Raw genomic sequence first — 23621 nt, 5'->3', positions numbered from 1 at the left:
TTTCTGCTGTCGTTTACATTACTGACAGATGTTGTATTTATTTATTACCCCCATCCTGCTCCATTGCCTTTGGTGCCCAGTGCTGACTGCGTGGCGCATTAACCCTGCTGATAAACGACATTCTGCTCTTTATAAATGACAATCCCACAGCATGCATGGTGAGTGTCACAGCTCCTGACCCTACATCATCTCCCTGAGCTCTGTGAGTGCTCTGAGTGTGAGACTGGATCTGTAATTGTGGCCGATGGGAGCTGCACTCCACATACAAAAGCTGCCACTGGACAGAAGGTCAGACATGGAGGAGAGCAACAAAGTTTGGTGCTGTTATTACCAATGTCTCAGGTATGACTCAGATTCCAGTGTACGATCTGACAGACAAACCTGTTGCAAACCAGATGGCTCTGAGGGTCTGGAGGAAGGTCAGCAGAGCATGGTTGAAAACTGTTTCACTGAATTTTGTGTAGCTGCATGGTCTGATTCGTTGTGGGGGGGAGGTGAGTGGGAGAGGAGGGGGTAAAATGGAGGGAGAGGAAAGGGGGATAGCAGAGGAGAGTGGGGAGAGGAGAGGACGGGTAATGGAGAGGGGGGGACGGCAGAGGAGAGTGGGTAGAGGAGAGGAGGGGCAGCAGAGGAGAGTGGGGAAAGGAGAGGGAGAGGAAAGGGGGAATAGCAGAGGAGAATGGGGAGAGGAGAGAAGGGGCAGCAGAGGAGAGTGGGGGGAGAGGAGAGAGGGGACAACAGAGGAGAGGGGAGACAGCAGAGGAAAGGAGGGGGAGAGGAGAGGGGGGACAGCACAGGAGAGTGGGGAGAAGAGAGGAGGGTGAGAGAAGGGGCAGCAGAGAAGAGTGGGGAGAAGGGGGGGGTAGCAGAGGAGAGGGGAGAAGAGAGTGGGGGTCGGGGGAGAGCTGAGGAGAGGGGGGAAGGGGAGAGTAGGGGAAGTGGGACAACGGAGGGAGAGAGAGAGAAGGGAAAGTTTGGTCATTGAATGATGACACCACATGAGACCATTTGTCCAGTTTGAGGGAGTGGAAAGATAGAAAGAGTGTGGGAATGCTGGGAGAGAAGGAGAGGGGGCAGCAGGAAGGTACGTGGAGGAAAGCAAAGCAGAGTGTGGGTTGAGCACAAGGAAAAAGGTAGGATTATGAGGGGAGGTGAAACAAAAACAGAAAATGCTGGAAAATCTCAGCAGATCTGACAGCATCCGTGGAGAGTGAATAGAGCCAACATTTTGTGTCTGGATCACCCTTTGGCTGTACTTTTATATTATGGGAGAAGGGTTAGTTTGATCACACAATGAGGGAATGATAGGAAAGGAGAAAAGTTCACACTCAGCAATCTATCAAACTGCTTCCACAAAGGATCGGGATTCATTGCTGGGATATCCCAGCAGCTTGTCCACTAGCCCCCACTGTTGCTCTCTGTAACACACCACTCCCTTCACCTACTCCCTTCAGCCCCTTTGAAGCCACGAACCCCTCAAAACCCCTGCTGCCTCACTTCCCTCAACCTCCACTGCTGTACTTTTGACCCCTCCACTGCCCTAGAGTCCTCCATTGCCCCACTCCCTGAGACCCTCTATTGTCCCCACTTGCTTAGCCCCCCCGACACTTCCCTTCTTAACCCCTTCCTCTGCCTGTTCCCCTCCAGTATTTCTCCAACACTCTCCTCCTCCACTGCATCCCTAACCCCCTCATTCCCTCCTCACTCAAACCCCCCCCCTTCCACTATTCCCCTCCCTGGAACTCCCCAAGCTTCTTCTCCATCCCTATTCCCCCATCCTATCCCTTGCCCATTCCCGCCTCCCCCCCATCCCTCCTTCTGCTACTTACGTCCCTTGCACTGACACAGCCCTGAATGTCCAGAATAATTCTGTCACTGAAGATAATTTGAGACAGCCATCCTGAACAGGAAGTGAACACAACATGGAGAGAGAGCCACACAAGTTCACCTGGATATCACTCGTAAGATATCAAACAATTAAACTGCATAATCTACTTCTATTATCCAACTCTCCAAATAAACCACTTCTCTCTCTCACCCATTTCACTCTTTCTCTCGCTCCCTCTCTCTGGCCCATTCTCTCTCTCTATAACTGCTCCATTTATTTCTCTCTAACTGACCTATTTCTCTCCCTCCCTCACTCTGACCCATTTCTCTCCTCCCCACCCCGCCTTCTGTCTGGCCCATTCTCTCTGTCTCTAACTGACCCATTTTTCTCCCTCCCACACTCTGACCTATTTTTCTCTCTCTGGCTCATTTCTCTCTTTCTCGAACTGCCCCATTTCTCTCTCTCTCTCTAACTGATCCATTTCGCTCTAACTGACCCATTTCTCTCCCCCTCACTCTGACCCATTTCTCTCCCCCTCACTCTGACCCATCTCTCTCCCCCTCACTCTGACCCATTTCTCTCCCCCTCACTCTGACCCATCTCTCTCCCCCTCACTCTGACCCATCTCTCTCCCCCTCACTCTGACCCATTTCTCTCCCCCTCACTCTGACCCATCTCTCTCCCCCTCACTCTGACCCATTTCCCTCTTTCTCAAACTGACCCATTTCATTTTCCCAATGAATATTCGTTGGACTCCATTGTGTTTTCTATCCCATTGGCGGATGTGTATTCTGTAGAAGCTGTTCAGTGACCTGTTGTTGGGTGGCAGACTGACCAGGAGAAGATCTAACTATGCAGCAGCAGCCTGGCCAAGAGGCAGATTGTGGGGCGATTTGAGGCTACCTCACCTTAAATAAAAATGTTTAAATTCAAACTGTATCCCAGACTTATCAATGTGTGTTTGTAAGAATTCCTGAATCACTGTGACGTGTGTCTGACTGTGAGTGTGGGTTTCTTTGAGTGAGTGACTGAGTAGTTGAGTGTACTTGATCCCAGATGAATGACTGACTGTCAATGTGAGTGACTAGCTGAGTGCGTGTATGACTGAGTGAATGTCTGTATTTGACTGAGTAGCTGCCATGAAAGTTTGTGTGTGGTGAATGACTGACTGACTGATTAGTGTAACCCTTGACTGATTAGTGTCAGCCGCTGTGTGACTGTCTGTGAGGCAGACTGACTGGTGTCAAGCACTGTGTGATTGTCCATTCGTCTGACTGATGTCAGGCGCTGTGTGATTGTAGAACATAGAACATTACAACGCAGTACAGGCCCTTCAGCCTGCGATGTTGCGCCGACCGGTGGAACCAAACTAATGACCCTCTAACCTAAACTATTCCAATGTTATCCATATGCCTATCCACTGACCATTTGAACGCCCTTAAAGTTGGCGAGTCCACAACTGCTGCAGGCAGGGCATTCCACGTCCTTACTACCCTCTGAGTAAAGAACCTACCTCTGACATTCATCCTATAATTACCACCCCTTAACTTAAAGCTATGTCCCATCGTGTTAGCTATCACCATCCGAGGAAAAAGGCTCTCACTGTCCACCCTATCTAACCCTCTGATCATCTTGTATGCCTCAATTAGGTCACCTCGTAACCTTCTTGTCTAATGAAATTAACCTCAAATCCCTCAGCCTTTCCTTATAAGACCTTCCCACCATACCTCCTCTGCACCCTTTCCAATGTCTCCACATCTTTCTTACAATGTGGCGACCAGAACTGTATGCAATACTCCAAGTGCAGCCGCACCAGAGTTTTGTACAGTTGCGACATGACCTCACGGCTCCGAAATTCAATTCCTCTACCAATAAAAGTTAACACACCGTACGCCTTCTTAACAACCTTATCAACTTGGGTGCCAACTTTCAGGGAGCTATGCACATGTACACCGAGATCTCTCTGCTCGTCAATGCTACTAAGAGTCCTTCCATTAGCCCTATATTCTGTATTCCTGTTACTCTTACCAAAGTGAATCACCTCACAGTTTACCGTATTAAACTCAAATTTGCCACCTCTCGGCCCAGCTCTGCAGCTTATCTATGTCCCTCTGCAAACTGTAACATCCATCCTCGCTGTCTATAACCCTCCGACTTTAGTGTCATCAGCAAATTTACTAATCCATCCTTCTACACCCTCTTCTAGGTCATTTATAAAAATGACAAACAGCAGTGGCCCCAGAACAGATCCTTGAGGTACACCACTTGCCTATGAGTCTGACTGGTGTCAGGCGCTGTGTGATTGTCTACGACTGACTGACTGGTGTCAGGCGCTGTGTGATTGTCTATGAGTCTGACCGACTGATGTCAGGCGCTGTGTGATTGTCTATGACTGACTGACATCTGTGTCCATATGAGGCCGCACGGCTCTCTGGAATCTCATGAGGAGAACAAATCAGTCGACTTTTTTCCCACTTGTTTGGCCAAGTACCTATCCTGCTACATTTAAGAGCACCTTCCCCCTGCCTACCCACTTTATTCAGGCTTATCCAGGATGAAAGTCCCAAGGTAACCAGGAGCCTTCCAGTGGAGTGAAGCTCTGGTGGAGGGGCTGCCTTTCAGATGAGGCGGGCTAAAAGATCCCACAGCCAAAGGTTGCGCCGCCTGACTTGCCACCTGTGCCAGTAAGTATTCCATCAGCCCACAGCACCCAAACGGATGCTCCAGGAGCCTTCATGGTGCAGGTGGTGAGATTCTACTGTGCACTTTCCACAAAAGGTTACCACAATTCAAAAAGCAAAACCAGCTTCATTCATTCACATGAGTTCCTGAGGATGAGAAAGTTGTCTGTCTTCCTCTTCCTGCTGAAGTCCTTCGGTTTACCTGATTTCATCCTTGGACGAGCCAAGGAGGGGAAGGGGGGGAGGTGGAGGATGGTCAATTTTGTGGTCAACTTTGTTGATCGAGCTGCAATCATCCCAGGGACATGGATAAACCACGGGAAGTGCGTGGGATACGGGGATAGAGTGGGGAGTAGAGCCTGGGTATGATGCTCTTTCGGAGGGTCGGTGCAAACTCAATGGGCCAAATGGCCTCCTCCTGCATTGTAGGGATTCTGTGGTTGCATGGACCCTGCTTTCTGTGTTAATCTATATTATCCAGAATACATTAATAAATTCCCAATCTGTTCCTTGCAAACTCGTGTCCAAATCATGCCACAATAGGCAGCATTGATCACCCAATCCCTGAGAACGGATTGACCTGTTAGGACCTCCCCAAGGAAGGGTGCAGTTAACTCAAAATCACCTACATTGCCATGGTTCTTGAGAAAGGATGACAAATTTCCTTCCGTCAATGGGTTGCTTTCTTTTAAATGTTCATTCCAAGGTTTAAATGAAATAGCTGAGGAGGCATTCAAACTCCTGCCCGTGATTCTCCCAAAAGTGCTGAATTGACGGGAAAACTGTTTTAGATCCCGACTTATATCGTCAGTCCAGGTTCTCACTTAAATCTCCACATTCTGTGCACTGCAGAGGTCCTAATCATGAGTATCATTAAAAACCCAGGGGAGCAGGACTTATTCGTGCTGCAGTTTGATAGTTCTGGAACTCTGCGCGTGCACAGTGGCCCTGATCTTTCAGACTCCCCATTTGCAGACCAGCTCAATCACTGGCCAGGCACCCCCCACCCCCCTCCAACAGCCCAATCACAGCCCCCACAACAATTCCTGATGTCCAGCCCATCCCCCCAGCAATCCCCCTCACCCTGGTAGACACCAGCCCCTCGGGGTTAGAACCCCGGGAGGCAGATGCACCCTGCAGACCACCCCCTCCCAACGTGCCCCAATCGCTGCCCTTCTTCCATCCCAGACCAATCACTACGCAGTGTGGCAGCAGGACACCGCCCCCCCCCCACCATTCCTAGGCCCTGCCCACAAAAGGCTCTGGCCCCTTGGCACTGCCTGATGCCCAATGGGCAATCCCCATGCCCCTCCGCAGCCCGATCCCTGGGGGCCCCTAATTCCCTCTCCCCCTTCATTCTGAGGGGGTCACCTGCTAGTTCCCCGAACATGGGGAGCTACTGTAAATCCTGCCAGAATGAAGTACTCCTGAAAGGGTGGGAGATACAATCAGGACCAGCAAGTTCCCAGCAATTACTTTTTAAAGATATTTAAAACATGTTACAAAAAGATTCAAATTACTTACCTGCCTTCCCACTGGTTTCCAGCATGGTCTGGCCTGCGACTGTTAGCAGGCTCTGGGAGATAACAATGCGTTCCCAGTGCACGTGCAAATCGTGGAACAAGGCCAGCAACATACATCTTCCATCTCAACCCGCCAGAAAGTCATGGGTCGGGATGGGAGAATCACAGCCGCTGTCTCTGTGTCCATCTATATGACAACTTGGTAAAATAATCACTTTACTCCCTTACGCTGTAATGACAGTGACATGGATATAATCAGAACATACATAGAAAACAGTTAATATATTTAATATTGATACATTAACAGTATAGATACAGATAGAAAAGATGGAGATATTTAATATTGATACAGGGACATTATTGACACAAGAAATGGAGATATTTAATATTAATACAGGGACATTATTGATAGAATGATATAGACATTATTGCTAAAGATCGAATAGGTAGAGATATTTAATATAGATCCAGATAGAAAAGATAGAGATATTTAATATTGATATTTATTATTGACACAGATGGAAAGATATTGATCCAGGGATATTACTGATACAGGTAGTAAAGATGGAGATAATTAATATTGATACAGGTAGAAAAGATGGAGATAATTAATATTGACACATTGACATTATTGATACATATAGAAAAGATAGAGGTATTTAATATTAATGGGGGGACATCATAGATAAAAAAGATGGAGCTATTTTGTTTTAATACAGGGATGTTATTAACAGGTGGAAAGAAATGGAGATATTTAATAATGATATGACACTATTGACGCAGAGAGGAAATATGGAGATATTTAATATTGATATAGGGGCATTATAGATACAGATAGAAAAGATGGAGCTATTTAATTTTAATACAGGGACGTTATTAACAGATGGAAAAAAATGGAGATATTTAATAATGAAATGACACTATTGATGTAGATAGGAAATATGGAGATATTTAATACCGATACAGGGACATTATAGATACAGATAGAGAAGATGGAGATATTTAATATTGATACAGGGACATAAATGAAACAGAAAATATGGACATATTTAATTTTGATACAGATAAAAAAGATGGAGATATTTAATATTGACATAGATAGAAAAAATGCAGATATTTAATTTTAAGACAGAAATATTATTGACAATTAGAAAAGATAGCCGTATTATAATGATAAGGACATTATTGATAAAGATAGAATGGATATTTAATATGGAGAAAGAAATGATAGAGATATTTAAAATTGATACAGGGATATTATGGATACAGATTGAAAAAAAGGAGGTATTTAATATTGGTACCAATAGGAAAGATGGAGATATTTAACTTTAATACAGGGACATTTCTGATAGATCGAAAAGATGGAGATATTTAATGTTGATACAGCGACATTATAGATACAGATAGAAATTATGGAAGATATTTAATATTGGTACCAATAGAAAAGATGGAGATATTTAATGTTGATACAGGGACATTATATATACAGGTGGAAAAGATGGAGATATTTAATTTTAATATAGGGATATTACTGACAAATCAAAAAATTGGAGAAATTGAATATTGACACAGATAGAAAAGATGGAGATATTTAGTATTGACACAGGGAGATTATTGAGGCAGATACAAAAGATGGAGCTATTTAATTTTAATACAGAGACATTACTGACAGATCAAAAAGATGGTGATATTTAGTATTGACACAGATAGAAAAGATGCTGATATTTATTATTAATACAGGCACATTATTGATACAGAGAGAAAAGATGGAGATTTTTTACACTGACACAGGGAACCCGATTTTACCATTGCATTGCACCCATGTTTGGGCGCGAAAACTTGATAAAGTTGGGCATGAGGTGAATAGCGTGATCCGCACCCATGTCCAGGCAGATCGGTTGTGGGGGGCGGGGAGGGGCGCAGAGGTAATGGAGGGAGGCAGGCCAGATCATTCTCTGGTGGGAGAATGGGAGGAGGAGCCTTGTCAGATGTATTTCTGAAGGGGTGGGGGGAATGGGGGAGGAGGGAGACCCTATCATTCTCAGGCGGGGTGAGAGGGAAGGAGGCCAGATGGTTCTCTGGTGGGAGGGTGGGAGTGGAGGCCAAATAATTCTCTGGTGGGGGGGTGGGGGCAGGGAGGAGGGAGGCCAAATCATTCTCTGGAGGGGGTTGGGGGGGGAGGCCAAATCGTTCTCTGGTGGGGGGGGAGGAGGAGGCCAGATTGCTCTCTGCTGCGGAGGGAGGTGGGGGGGAGAGATTTAATATTGATATAGAAACATTAAAGATACAGATAGAAAAGATGTAGATACTTAATATTGACACAGATACATTATTGACAGGTAAAAAAGTGGAGATATTTAACATCGATGCAGATAGAAAAGATGGAGATATTTAATATTGATACAAGGACGTTATAGAAACAGAAAGGATGCAGATATTTAGCATTGATATAGAGACATTATAGATACAGATAGAAAATATGTAGATATTTAATATTGATATAGGGACGTTACAAATGCAGATAGTAAAGATGTAGATATTTACTATTGATACAGGGACATAATTGATACAAGTAGAAAATATGTAGATATTTAATATTGACACAGATGCATTATTGACAGATAGAAAAATTGAGATATTTAATATTGATACAGATAGAACAAACCTCTGTTTTTGATTTGGAAACCAGGAGAGAACGCGATCGCAAATCCCCCATAACACAAATTTTGCAGTCGAGTATCCACATTTGAGGACATCACAGGCGTCAGCACACCCAAAGTGCAATGGGCTAGCCTTGTCCTGGATGAACTACCTACATGAACATAAGGATGGATATGTTTAGTATTGATATAGGGACATTATAGATACAGATAGAAAAGATAGAAATATTTAATATTAACACAGATAGAAAAGATGGAGATTTTTAATATTGATACGGGGACATTAATGACTCAGAAAAGATAAATATTTTTAAGACTGACACAGGGACATTGTAGACACAGATAGAAAGGATGGAAAGATTTAGTATTGATTCAGGAACATCATAGACACAGGTTGGAAAAATTGAAGTATTTAATATTGATACTGGGAAATTATTGACATAGGCAGAAGAGATAGAAAAGGTGGAGATATTTAATTTTGATATGGGTCATTATTAATATAGAAAGAAAAGATGGAGATACTTAATTTTGATACAGGGACATTATTGATACAGATGGAAAGGATGGTAGATCTTCTTGATAGAGGGATATGAGTGATTGAGATATAAAATTTGGCGCTGGGTCATTATTGAAACTGATAGAAAGGATGGAGATACTTAATATTGAAACTGGGACATTGTTGTTACAGATAGAAAGGGTGGAGATATTTAATATTGATACAGGGACATTACTGATACAGTTTGGAAAGATGGAGATATTTATTAATGATCCAGTGAGGCTCTGCACTAGGGGGTCAGGTCTAAGTCTTTGCTGCCACAGGCAGGGTCCCTTTAATCGGGAGCGCGCTGTCGGGGTCGCGCACTGGAAGATGGCCGGGACCCAGAGCCGCAGCGGCCGCGGGAAACTGCAGAGACTTTTCCTGCTGCTGATCAGCGCAGCCCGTCTGCAGAGTAACACCGCTAAATATGTAAGAGGCAGCATCAGTACCTCCGAGGTGAGAGGGGGAGAGGGGAGGAGGGGTGGTGTGTGGGTGGGCGGGGGTGCGGGGGGGGTGGGAGTGGGGTGGGGGTGCGGGGGGGGGGTGGGAGTGGGGTTGGGGTGGGGGTGGGAGGGGGGTGGGGGTGGGTGGGGATGGGGGGGGTGGGAGGGGGGTGCAGGGGTGGGGGGGTGTGTTGGGGGGTGGTGGTGCTGTGGGGGGGGTGGGTGGGGGTAGTGGGGGTGGGGGGGTTGTGGGGGGGGTGGGGTGGTGGGGGGTGGTGGGGGGGGGTGGGGGGGGTGGGGGTGCAGGGGAGGTGGGGGTGAGGGGGGAGGTGGGGGTGAGGGTGCGGGGGGGGTGGGGGTGCGGGGGGTGGGGGTGCGGGAGGGTGGGTGGGGGTGGGGTGGGGGGGCGGGGGGTACGGGGGTGTGGGGGGGCTGGTGGGTGGGGGGTGTGCGGGTGCAGGGTGGAGGTGCAGGGGTGGGTGGGGGTGGGGTGGGGTGGGGGGGCGTGGGGGGATGTGCGGAGGGTGGGGTTGCGAGAAGGGTGTGGTGGTGCGGGGTGGGGGTGTGGTGGTGCGGGGTGGGGGGGTGGGGGTGTGGTGGTGCGGGGTGGGGGGGTGGGGGTGCGGTGGTGCGGGGTGGGGGGGTGGGGGTGCGGTGGTGCGGGGGTGGGGGTGCGGTGGTGCGGGGTGGGGGTGCGGTGGTGCGGGGTGGGGGGGTGTGGGTGCGGGGTGGGGGGGGTGGGGGTGCGGTGGTGCGGGGTGGGGGGGTGGGGGTGCGGTGGTGCGGGGTGGGGGTGCGGTGGTGCGGGGTGGGGGTGCGGTGGTGCGGGGTGGGGGGGTGGGGGTGCGGTGGTGCGGGGTGGGGGTGGGGGTGGTGCGGGGTGGGGGTGGGGGTGGTGCGGGGTGGGGGTGTGGTGGTGCGGGGTGGGGGTGGGGGTGTGGTGGTGCGGGGTGGGGGTGGGGGTGTGGTGGTGCGGGGTGGGGGTGGGGGTGTGGTGGTGCGGGGTGGGGGTGGGGGTGTGGTGGTGCGGGGTGGGGGTGGGGGTGTGGTGGTGCGGGGTGGGGGTGGGGGTGTGGTGGTGCGGGGTGGGGGTGGGGGTGTGGTGGTGCGGGGTGGGGGTGGGGGTGTGGTGGTGCGGGGTGGGGGTGTGGTGGTGCGGGGTGGGGGTGGTGCGGGGTGGGGGGGGTGGGGGTGGGGGTGGTGCGGGGTGGGGGGGTGGGGTGTGGTGGGGGTGTTGCGGGGTGTTGCGGGGTGGGGGTGGGGGTGTTGCGGGGTGGGGGTGGGGGTGTTGCGGGGTGGGGGTGGGGGTGTGGTGGTGCGGGGTGGGGGTGCGGGGTGGGGGTGCGGTGGGGGGGGGTGGGGGTGCGGTGGTGCGGGGTTGCGAGGAGGGTGTGGGGGTGCGGGGTGAGGGTGAGGGGTGTGGTGCGAGGAGGGGTGGGGTGTGAGGAGTGGGGTGGGGAGGTGGGGGGCGGTGCGAGGCGAGGGTGGGGTGTTGGGGGGCGGTGCGAGGCGAGGGTGGGGTGTTGGGGGGCGGTGCGAGGCAGGGGTGTGGAGGTGTGAGGAGGGTGGTGGAGGGGGTGGAGGTGTGGGTGGGGGGATGAAGAGGAGGAGGGTGGGGGTATGAGGAGTGTGGGGGAAGGAGGAGGAGGGGATGGGGGCGAGGGGAATGAGGAGGCGGAGGGGTATGGGACTACTGGCAAGGGGGGAGGAGTTTGGGTTGAGGGGGGGAGGAGTGTCGGGGAATGGACCAGAGGAGCACAGCAAGGGAGAGGGAAAGGAAGGTGTGGGTGAGGGGAGGTGTAGTGATGGAGGAGGAGGAGTGAGGGGTGGGGGTGACAAGGGTGAGAAGGGTGTGTGTGCGGAGGGACGAATGGTTAGCATTCCTGCCACGTGGTGCCAGGGACCCGGGTTCAATTCCGGCCTCGGGTCACTGTGTGGAATCTGCACATTCTCCCCGTGTCTGCCTGGGTTTCCTCCGGGCGCTCCAGTTTGCCCCCACAGTCTGTAAGATGTGTGGGTTGGGTGGATTGGCCATGCTAAATTGCCCCTTAGTGTCAGCGCAACTAGCAGGGATAGGGCCATGGGTTGTTATCCATGCAGGTTCGATGGGCTGAATGGCCTCTTGCACTGAAGGGATTGTGTGGTTTGTTCAGTGAAAAATGTTTTCTTCATGTTTTGGATGTGAATATTGCTGGCTCAACCAGCATTTATTGTCCATCCTTAAATACCCATCGAGAAGGTGACAGTGAGCTGCTTTCTTGAGTCGCTGCAGTTTCTAAGGTGTAGGTACACCACAGTGCTGTTAGGGAGGGAGTTCCAGGGTTTTGACCCGGGGACTGTGAAGGAACGGCCGATATATTTGCGAGTCAGAATGGTAAGTGACTTGTAGGGGAACTCCTGGGTGGTGGTGTTCCCAAGTATCTGCTGCATTTGTCCTTCTAGATGGAAGTGGGTGTGGGTTTAGCCCAAGATGTGTTCACGTAGGGCACAGAACAGTACAGCACAGGAACAGGCCCTTCGGCCCACAATGTTGTGCCGAACATGATGCCAAATTAATTAATCCCTGCTGCCTGACCTTGGTCCATATCCTTCTATTCTTTGCATATTTATATGTTGATCTAAAAGCCCCTTAAACACCCCTATCATACCTGGCAGCACATTCCAGACACCTACCACTCTGTAAAACAAAATTTGCCCTTCACATCTCCTTTGAACTTTGTCCCCCTCACCTCCAGTGTGTGCCTCTTAGTATTAGACAATTCAACTCTGGGAGAAGGATTCTGACTGTCAGCCCCATCCATGCCCCTTATAATATAGACATCTATCAGGTCTCCCCTCAGCCCCTGCCACTCCAGAGAAAACAACCTGTAGTTTGTCCAGCCTCTCTTTATAACTCATACACTCTAATGCAGGCATGGTAAACCTCTTCTGCACCCTCCACAAAGTAAAAGTTAAAATTTAGTTATTAGTTGCAAGTAAGCTTACATTAGCACTGCAGTGAAGTTACTGTGAAATTCTCCATTCGCCACACTCCGGCACCTGTTCAGGTGCACTGAGCATGGCCAGTGCATCTAACCAGCACATCTTTGGACTGTGGAAGGAAACGCACGCAGATGCGGGGAGAACGTGCAAACTCCAGACAGACAGTGACCCAGGCTGGGATTTGAACCTGTCTCGCTGACGCTGTGAGGCAGCAGTGCTAACCACTCTCGGCACCCTTCCTGTAATGTGACAACCAGAACTGATTGCAATACTCTAAGTGCAGCCTTCCCAAAGTTTTATAAACCTGCAACATGACATGCTGAAACTCGGAGGATTAGACCATTCATCCCTTAGATCCTACTCCGCCACTCCATATGACCATGGCTGATCTTCTAGCTCAATGCCACGTTCCTGCTTTCTCCCAATACCCCTTGATGCCATTAAAAAATCCTGTCTCTTTCTTGAGCATATTCAGTGACTTGGCCTCCACAGCCTTTTGTGGTAGAGAATTCCACAGGTTCGCCATCCTCCGAAAGAAAAAGTTCCTCCTCCTTTCAGTCTTGAATGGTCTACTCCATATCCTGAGACTGTGACCCCTGGTTCTGGATTCCTCAGCCAAGCAAAACAACCTCCCTGTATCCAGTCTGTCCAGCCCTGTTAGAATTTTATACGTTTGAATTAGATCTCCTCTTGTCTTTCTAAACTCGAGTGAATACAAATCCAGTCATTACAGCATGGAAACAAGCCCTTCGGCCCAACTTGTCCATGCAAGCCAGTTTTTAACCGTGAGGCTAGTCACAATTGTCCGTGTTTGGCCCATATCTCTCTATATCCATCTTACCCATGTAACTCTAAATACAAGACAAAATTGTACCCTCCTCTTCTACACCTCTGGCAGCTTGTTCCAGACACTCACCATCCTCTGAAAAAGTTGACCCTCTGGACATTTTTGTATCTCTCACCTTTTACCTATGCCCTCTAGTTTTAGACTCCCCTTCCTTTGGGAAAAAGGTGTTGACTATCTACCTTATCTGTGTCCCTCATGATTTTATAGACCTTTATAAGATAACCCCTCAGCCTCCTACGCTCCAGGGGAAAAAGTCCCATTTTATCCAGTTTTCTTATAGCTCAAACTATCAAGTCCCAGTAGCATCCTAGTAAATCTTTTCTGCACTCTTTCTAGTTTAATATTCTTTCTATAATAGGGTGACCAGAACTGCACACAGTATTCCAAGTGTGGCCTTACTAATGTCTTGTACAACTTCAACAAGACATCCCAACTCCTGTAGTCAATGTTCTGATTAAGTTGAACCAATCTCCCGTTATAGTTGCTGCAGTGCATATTGTGGATGATACACAGGGCTGCCACTGTGCATCAGAGGTGGAGGGAATGAATGTGGTGCCAATCAAGTGGGCTGTTTTATCCTGGATGGTGTTGAGTTTCTTGAGTTATGATGGAGCTGCACCCATCCAGGCAAGTGGAGAGTATTCCATCACACTCCTGACTTGTGCCTATAGATGGTGGATGGGCTTTGGTTTAAAGTTTATTTATTAGTGTCACAAGTAGGCTTACACTGCATTGAAGTTACTGTGAAAATCCCCACTCTGGGTACACTGAGGGAGAATTTAGCATAGCCAGTGCACCTAACCAGCATGTGGGAGGAAACCGGCTCACCAGGAGGAAACCCACGCAGACACAGGGAGAATGTGCGCTATTCCAAGCCGGGGATTGAACCTGCATCCCTGGCATAGTGAGGCGGCAGTGCTAACCACTGTGACACCATACCAGGGAGTTATTCGCCACCGGATTCCCAGCCTCTGACCTGCTCTGGTAGCCACATTACTTGTATGGTTACTTTAGTTCAATACGTTTTGCACTGCTGCTCAGGCCCTCCTGTGCCCCTCACTCCTTCCCATCTCCCTTTTCCACTCCTGTTTCAGGAACTGTTAATTCCCCCTCTCTCAAACTCGAATCCAGCTCCCTCTGGGGCTCCTATAATGGACTCTCCCCCGGATTGTATTCCGGGGAATGCATACCCAGCACTGTACAATGTAGGCCATGGGATGACAGAGGGTTGCTATCACAACCATCGAGCTGAATTATACCGTGTCATGGTAACGGCAGGAGTCCCTTTGTCTTTGTGTTGTTGTGACAGGAACACTTTCATCTTGCCCCTGGAAACCTAAGGCCTTCTTCTCTCCTAGACCCAGTCTCCATGGTGACCAAGACTAAGTCTCTATGGTGTCTTGGGGGGTGGGAGGGTGTTGGAGAAAAGGATTAGATCAAAAAGTGGAAGTTGTACAAATGATACTCTGTAATCAGTGAAGAGGAAATTCACCATAATTAATGGATTATGTCCCCATCAGACACTCCCAGGACAGGTACAGCACGGGGTTAGATACAGAGTAAAACTCCCTCTACACTGTCCTCATCAAACACTCCCAGGATAGGCACAGCACGGGGTTAGATACAGAGTAAAACTCCCTCTACACTGTCCCCATCAAACACTTCCAGGATAGGCACAGCACGGGGTTAGATACAGAGTAAAACTCCCTCTACACTGTCCCCATCAGACATTCCCAGGACAGGTACAGCACAGGGTTAGATACAGAGTAAAGCTCCCTCTACACTGTCCTCATCAAATACTCCCAGGACAGGCACAGCACGGGGTTAGATACAGAGTAAAACTCCCTCTACATTGTCCTCATCAAATACTCCCAGGACAGGCACTGCATGGAGTTAGATACAGAGTAAAACTCCCTCTACACTGTCCCCATCAAACACGATGTGGGTAAGCCGGCGTTGGACTGGCGTAAACACAGTAAAAAGTCTGACAACACCAGGTTTTAGTCCAACCTATTTATTTGATAATATACTCACTAGCTTTCGGGGTTACCCCCTTCGTCAGGTGAATGGAGAGTTCTGGCCTCAGACAGAGCTTTATATGCTCTGTCTGAGGCCAGAACTCTCCATTCACCTGACGAAGGGGGTAACCCCGAAAGCTAGTGAGTATATTATCAAATAAATAGGTTGGACTAAAACCTGGTGTTGTCAGACTTTTTACCATCAAACACTCCCAGGACAGGCACAGCATGGGGTTAGATACAGAATAAAGCTCCCTTTACACTGTCTCCATCAAACACTCCCAGGACAGGATCTGCATGCGATTGGATACAGAGTAAAGCTCCCTCTACACCATCCCTCCCGATCTCTGTAATATCCCTTCAGCCTGTAGAACTCTGCACTTCCCCAGTGTTCTGTGTGTGGAGTTTGCACATTCTCCCCGTGTCTGCGTGGGTTTCCTTTTGATGTTCTGTTTCCTCCCACACTCCAGAGATGCGCGGATTTGGTGGATTGGCTGTGCTAAATTGCCCCTTAGTGTCAGGGGGACTAGCTAGGGTACATGCATTTGGTTGTGGGGATGGAGGGATAGGACGCAGGTGGTGCAGACTTGATGGACCGAATGTGGTCCTTCTGCACTGTAGGGATTTGCTGATTCTGTGAGTCTTGCAGGTTCCTTGTTAGTGACATGAGCCCTCCGCTCTGGAATTCCCTCTCTCTCTCCTCTGTTGTGTTACTCCTGGAAGCTGATCTCTCAGACCAGGCCTGTGCTGACCTGCCCTCTCATCTCCATCTGTGTCCCGGGATCAGATTGAATGTGGCTGGTCTCTGGTCGAGAGCCCGTCCCTTCCTCTTCATAGCCGAGTGTCACCGGATCTCTCATCTGTTCTCCCTCATTAGCCCTTTCCAAGGCCTGTTTAATAGTTTAAAGCCTTCTCGGGTCTCCGGCTGACGGAGGAGAGATGACGATCAGCTGAACCCGAGAGGGTTTGTCGGAAGTTGATTGTCCCACTGGGAGCAGGAAGAGTGAAGGTCCCAGGATGACAGTGTCGTATCAAAACAGCGGGATCGATATCCTCAGTACAATTAGAGGAAAAAAAACTTTATTTTGTAGTAGTGACTGGATCATTTCACACGCTTCTCAGCCAGTGACCACTTCCGTGGCCTAGTCACTGTTGTAACGTAGGAAAACTAGCAGCCAGCTGGCACACAGCAAGATCCCACTAACTAACTGCTGAAGGCCAAGAGTAAATATTGGCCAAGGGAGGACTCCATTTGGTGGCTGCCATAACTGGGGACAGAGAGGAACCAAAATGTAACACCTCAGCCACAAGACAGCATGGCAATGCTGGCCCTCTGACAGGGCAGGCTCCCTTAACCCTGACCCTTGGTGATATTGGACAATTTGTCTGCAAATCAACTGTAATCTTAATGAAAGAATGTAAAGGGGCTGAATGGCCTCCTGTCCCTGTGTGACAGGCTGGAGGGGCTGAATGGCCTCCTGTCCCTGTGTGACAGGCTGGAGGGGCTGAGTGGCCTCCTGTCCCTGTGTGACAGGCTGGAGGGCCTGAATGGCCTCCTGTCCCTGTGTGACAGGCTGGAGGGCCTGAATGGCCTCCTGTCCCTGTGTGACAGGCTGGAGGGCCTGAATGGCCTCCTGTCCCTGTGTGACAGGCTGGAGGGGGCTGAATGGCCTCCTGTCCCTGTGTGACAGGCTGGAGGGGGCTGAATGGCCTCCTGTCCCTGTGTGACAGGCTGGAGGGGGCTGAATGGCCTCCTGTCCCTGTGTGACAGGCTGGAGGGGGCTGAATGGCCTCCTGTCCCTGTGTGACAGGCTGGAGGGGGCTGAATGGCCTCCTGTCCCTGTGTGACAGGCTGGAGGGGGCTGAATGGCCTCCTGTCCCTGTGTGACAGGTAATGGGACTGAAGGGCACTAGTTGGAGGATGATTTTGCAGAGCGGAGGATTGGGGTGAGAATTATATATAAGTTGCCTAATATCTGACCTCTAACCTGTGTCCTCTTCCCATCCCCATCCCAGGACTGGGTGTTCCTGACGAGATTCTGTTTCCTCTCGGACTATGGGAGACTGCAGTTCCACTTCAAATACCCCGAGGTGAGTCAGTTCCTGGGCTGGTGAGAGCGGGCAGTCTCCCTGGGCCACTGAGTCTCCAGGTTGGCAGGGAGGATGGGACAGACCGCCTGCATGGTCACCTGCCAGTTCACCAATTGGCAGTGGACATGAATGCCCATGCCACCTCTGACCTGAGCTGGGAAGGCAGATGGCACTCCCTCCCTCTCCCTACCATTTCTCTCCCTCTCCCATCTCTCTCTCTCGCTCTGCCGTCTCTCTCGCTCGCCACCCCACCTCTCTCTGTCTACCCCCACCACACACACCTTCATTTCCCACTCCACCTCTCTCTCCCCTCCGGCCTCACACCACACTCCCTCCCGCGCACCCCCTCTCTCACTAACTCACTCTCTCTCTGTCCACCCCCCCCCCCCACTGCTGTATCTCACTAACTCTGTCTCTGTCTCTCTCTGTCTTGCAGGAAGATTGTTGCCAGAACATTTTGCTGTATTTTGATGATGTGTCTCAGTGGCCAGCGGTTTACCAGAAGAATCAGATGGTCAGTATGGAATTGGCCAGCACGCTATCCTTGGACAGTGACCGCGTACAGCCCCAGGCACCGCCTCCTCCATTCCCCCTTCCCCTCTCTCCCCCACCCTCATCTCTCCCCCGAAATAAGTCAGCAGAGGCCGGTATCCCTTCACCAGGTTCCCTTTTATTTACAAGCTCCAAGTTCACCGAGTGTTACCAAGCTGTGAGTCAGTGTTCAGAGTGCAAGGCCTGCCACTCCCAGTTATGTACACAGCTGAGATCTTCATGGGCCTCTTTCGACACGGGGGGGTCCAGAGATTCCTTTGGACATCCGGTGCTGGAGGGTATATCTGACTGGCCAGTCTGGGAGTCGCAGCCTCGATTCTCGGCCCTGGCACAGATGGCAGTTTTAAGACCCGCACTTAAGAACATAAGAAATAGGAGCAGGAGTAGGCCATCTAGCCCCTCGAGCCTGCCCCGCCATTCAATAAGATCATGGCTGATCTGAAGTGGATCAGTTCCACTTTCCTGCTTTCTCTACATAAGCCTTAATTCCCTTGTCTGTCAGAAACCTATCTACCCGTGACTTAAATATATTTAGCGAAGTAGCCTCCACCACCTCAATGGGTAGCTGTTCAAGATGGTGTTTTTTCAGCGGGACCTCTCCCATGCGCACTCTGTAAGATAGAGTGCGGCGTGGTTTATCCATGAGTAATTTTGCGGGTGCCATTTCTATACTGGCATGGAATCATAGTATCCCACAGTGCAGAAGGCCACTCGGCACATTAGGGCTGCACCAGAATGAATCCCATCCAGGCCCTATCCCCATAACCCCACATATTTACCCCATTAGTCCCCCTGACACTTAAGGGGCAACTGAACACAGCCAATCAACCTAACTCGCACATCTTTGGACTGTGGGAGGAAACCAGAGCAGCCGGTGGAAACCCATGCAGATATGGGGAGAATGTGCCCTGAGGCCAGGAATCGAACCCAGGCCCCTGGCACAGTGAGGCAGCAGTGCTAACCACTGTGCCACGTGTGAGGTTGCCCTGCAGTTGAATAACCACCAGGAGAGCTTGGTATCTATTGATGCTGCTGGCTGTTTGTTTGATCCGGCTTTTAAAGTCTGGACCACACTTCCGGTGAATGGGTTCGATGCTGTATGGTACAGTGCCATCCTGAGATGCCAAATCCCATTTGACTTAATGAACTGGCTGGTGAGAGCCTGTCCATTGCCAGACATGAGCACCTCTGGGATGCCATGTGTTGGAAAACGAGGTATGAAGTTTCTCTGCTGTGAAGCGTTTGCAGAACATTCAGCCACTTTGGACATCCAGTGGGACCAAGAACATTGAGCCCACGAGTGGGCCCTGCATAATTCCATGTCCGTGGCTGCCTGGCCATTCCCGCTGGTATGGGGGTGTTGAGATGGCAGCTTTTGTCCTTGCTGGCATTCCTGGCACGATTCATGAGCACTGCTGTGTCTGTGCCCATCCCGGGCCACCCAACACAGTTCCTGCCAGCATCTTCATTTTGGGACACTCCTGGGTGGCCGTGATGTAATTCAGACAGTATGACATGGTGGCCCTGACTCCGAACTACCACTGGTGCCCCTCACAGCAGCATTCCATCATCTCCGTGAGCTGCTCTCCTTGACTCCAATACAGGTAGAATTGGGATTGGACTGGTCTCTGTTTTCCCCCCGTCAGTACCAAGTGTCTCACTTTTGCGAGGTCCTTTTGCATCCAGAGATGTATTTGTCCAGCTGTAGAAAGGGTATTCAGGAAGCTCATTATCATTACCGTCCCTTCTACTTTGGGCACCATTAGAGGGGTGTCTGCTATAGGTAGGCTACTTAAGGCATCTGCATTTGCCACTTGACTTCCCAGTCGGTGTAAGCTGCCAACAGCAATGCCCACTGCTGGATCTGAGCCGATGGCAGTGCTTTTTCCTCTCAGTGGTCCCAGCAATGGTTTGTGATCACTGACGATTACATATTTCTGCCTGTATAGATATTGGTGAAATTTCTTCACTCCAAATATTACTGCTGCACCATCCTTTTCAACATGGGCATACTTATGGCGAAAGTCCTAACGGCATGGGCTATTGGAAGTTCCTCTCTGTTGTGCCATCTATGTGCTAAAACTGCCCTGGTGCCTTATGGAGATGCATCTCAGGTTAGCACAGTGGCCGTTGACAACTGCCTAAGGACTTCCTCCAGGTTCTGTAGGTGTTCTGCCTGTATTGAGCGTGTTGTCCCGGTAAATGCCAACCTGTGCTAAACTGTGCAAGATGATTCCCGTTATTCTGTGGAAAGTCGTGCAGGCTGCGGATAGCCCAAAAAGGTAATGTTGTGCATTGCTAGAGGCACTGGTGGAATATTTCTGCAAATCCTCATCCAGCTGCAATTATAAATAAGCATGACTCAGATTTAATTTTGAAAAGTGTTCTCCCCCTGCCAGCCTTGCTTACAAATCTGCTCTCCAGGGAAGTCAGGTGTTTGTCCAGTTGTGAAAAGGGGTTTATTGTTTGTTTGAAGTTCCCACAAAGCCGGACTGAACCGTCAGGTTTTGTAATAGGCACCGCATGCTGCCCATTCTGCAACCTGGACAGGTTTTATTATACCTTCTCGTTCCAGTCTTTTAATGACGCTTTCCACTTTCTGCCTGAGAGCAAATGGAAGTGGGCGGACCTTGCACAATCACGGAACTGCATCCAGATCGACATGTAACGTCCCTTTTATTGTTCCTAGCCCTTCTCGAAAAATCTCCAGGAATTTTAGCAGGATTTCGTTCGAACGACCGTTCTCCAGCTGGAAGACGTTCACCCTATCCAGTTGGATTTCTCTCAGTCCAGTTTTACCCCACTATGCTCAGTCCCGAGCCCTCCGCTCCCATTAACGGGAGCCAAATCAGATGCTTTTCGTAAGAAACAGGAACAAAAGTTGTATCCACAACTCTGTGGTTCCCCTGTACAAGTCTTGCCGAAATCATTATTAAGGATAAGGGTTGGAGCCCATTTTGCTGAACACTGTTTCCCCAACCACGGATACGGCCATGCCTGTGTCGATCTCCATTAATACTGGTCATCTATTTAGTCTTAAGCTTATTTTAATAGGTTCTGATTTGGACACTGCTGGCAGGGGCGTGGGTTCAATTCTGGCCTCGGGTCCCTGTCTGTGTGAAGTTTGCATGTTCTCCCCGTGTCTGCGTGGGTTTCCTCCGGGTGCTCCATTCCCCTCAGAGCCCAGAGATGTGCGGGTTTGGTTGACTGGCTGTGCTGAGTTGCCTCTTTGTGTCAGGAGGATTAGCGGAGTAGGTACTTGGGGTTACAGGGATAGGGCCTGGGTGCGATTGTTGTTGGTGCAGGCTCGATGGGCCGAATGGCCTCTTCTTGCCCTGTAAGGATTCTATTCTAAATGTCTTGCCTGGCAGGATTCCACAGGGAGTGTTGTCTAAGCTTGGCTTTTTTCAGGAGTGGTTCTCAGGCAGATCTGGGTTTACTAGTTTCTGAATGAGAGTGGCTGTATAATTTCCTGCCCCCAGGTGGTGGTCCCTTAATTGAGTGGGTGTCCACTTCTGTCAGGAATCCTGTAGCTCATATTCCCAACTTGCCACCTTTTCTCACAACAAAGCCAGTTGTAGTGCTTGTTTGCAGTCCAGTTGAGCTGCCTCCAGCTGGCATTTTTAGGTCAAAGAAAGTCCATTTCCCAACAGAGGTAGGAGGTGTGCATCAGGAGCCCGTACTGGAAACTCCTCCGTGTGGTATGACTATACCTTACCACCAAGGTGTCACAGCTCTTAGCAAGCAAGGTCATTCTTCTCCCTCATCGCCATTGGAAAACATCAGTGGAGGCTGGTATTCCTGCACCGGATTCCCTTCTATTTAGGACAAAAAACAGAGAAAAGTGCAGCACAAACTCTGTTTAAGTTCATAGGTGTTTCAAGCTCTGAGTCAGCGTGCCAGGAGACCGGACCGAGTTATATAAAGAACAAAGGTTGTTCTCGCCTCTTGTTGCCTGTTCCAATACCGCAGTCCATCCAGCCCCACACTTCTTCCCCTCCCCTTTCCCCATTCTCTATGTATTTTTCTGATTTTTATACCGCCTCTCTCTGTTCCAGGACTGTTATGAGAAAGAATCAGTCCTTCGACCGGACAATAATCAGGTCATTAACCTGACAACTCGCTATACCTGGTCTGGCTGCGAGGTGAGAGATGTAAAGTGCCAGCATATTTAACCCCATGCTGTACCTGTCCTGGGAGTGTTTGATGGGGACAGTGTAGAGGGAGCTTTACTCTGTATCTAACCCCGTGCTGTACCTGTCCTGGGAGTGTTTGATGGGGACAGTGTAGAGGGAGTTTTACTCTGTATCTAACCCCGTGCTGTACCTGTCCTGGGAGTGTTTGATGGGGACAGTGTAGAGGGAGCTTTACTCTGTATCTAACCCCGTGCTGTACCTGTCCTGGGAGTGTTTGATGGGGACAGTGTAGAGGGAGCTTTACTCTGTATCTAACCCCGTGCTGTACCTGTCCTGGGAGTGTTTGATGGGGACAGTGTAGAGGGAGCTTTACTCTGTATCTAACCCTGTGCTGTACCTGTCCTGGGAGTGTTTGATGGGGACAGTGTAGAGGGAGTTTTACTCTGTATCTAACCCCGTGCTGTACCTGTCCTGGGAGTGTTTGATGGGGACAGTGTAGAGGGAGTTTTACTCTGTATCTAACCCCGTGCTGTACCTGTCCTGGGAGTGTTTGATGGGGACAGTGTAGAGGGAGCTTTACTCTGTATCTAACCCCGTGCTGTACCTGTCCTGGGAGTGTTTGATGGGGACTGTGTAGAGGGACCTTTACTCTATGTCTAACCTGGTGCTGTACCTGTCCTGGGAGCATTTGATGGGGACAGTATAGAGAAAGCTTTACTCTGTATCTAATCCCATGCTGTACCTGTCCTGGGAGTGTTTGATGGGGACAGTGTAGAGAGAGCTTTACTCTGTATCTAATCCCATGCTGTACCTGTCCTGGGAGTGTTTGATGGGGTCAGTATAGAAGGAGCTTTACTCTGTGCATCTAACTCAGTGCTGTACCTGTCCTGGGAGTGTTTGATGGGGACAGTGTAGAGAGAGCTTTACTCTGTATCTAATCCCATGCTGTACCTGTCCTGGGAGTGTTTGATGGGGTCAGTATAGAAGGAGCTTTACTCTGTGCATCTAACTCAGTGCTGTACTTGTCCTGGGAGTCACAGTGAAAAGTCTCTCAAAACCAGGTTCAACAGGTTTATTTGGTTGCACAAGCATTTGGAGCGCTGCTCTTTCATCAGGTGAGTGGGAGTTGTGTTCACAAACAGGGCACGTGTAGGCACAGACTCAATGTACAAGATAATGATTGGAATGCGAGTCTTAACAGGTAATCAGCTCTTTACAGGTATAGGTAATGCGAGTGGAGAGAGTGAAACACAGGTTAAAGAGGTATAAATTGTCTCCAACCAGGACAGTTAGTGAGATTTTGCAAGCCCAGGCAAGTCATG

General features: G+C 49.8%; 1 protein-coding gene across 1 annotated transcript in view; it reads left to right on the top strand.

Annotated features, from left to right (window-relative positions):
- Positions 1-9560: 9560 nt before the first annotated feature.
- tmem145 (transmembrane protein 145) overlaps positions 9561-23621 on the top strand; it is a 32440-nt gene continuing 18379 nt past the window's right edge. Inside the window, exons 1-4 of the mRNA XM_080183847.1 lie at positions 9561-9686; positions 17537-17611; positions 18048-18125; positions 22222-22308. Coding sequence (XP_080039973.1) covers positions 9561-9686; positions 17537-17611; positions 18048-18125; positions 22222-22308 — 366 coding nt within the window. The remainder of the gene's footprint in view (positions 9687-17536; positions 17612-18047; positions 18126-22221; positions 22309-23621) is intronic.

The sequence above is a fragment of the Carcharhinus amblyrhynchos genome, unplaced genomic scaffold (assembly GCF_965287045.1).
Source record: "Carcharhinus amblyrhynchos unplaced genomic scaffold, sCarAmb.v2.hapA scaffold_443, whole genome shotgun sequence".
NCBI classification, from domain to species: domain Eukaryota; kingdom Metazoa; phylum Chordata; class Chondrichthyes; order Carcharhiniformes; family Carcharhinidae; genus Carcharhinus; species Carcharhinus amblyrhynchos.
Note: the sequence above shows the minus strand (reverse complement) of the source record. Positions and strands in the feature narration are given on the sequence as shown.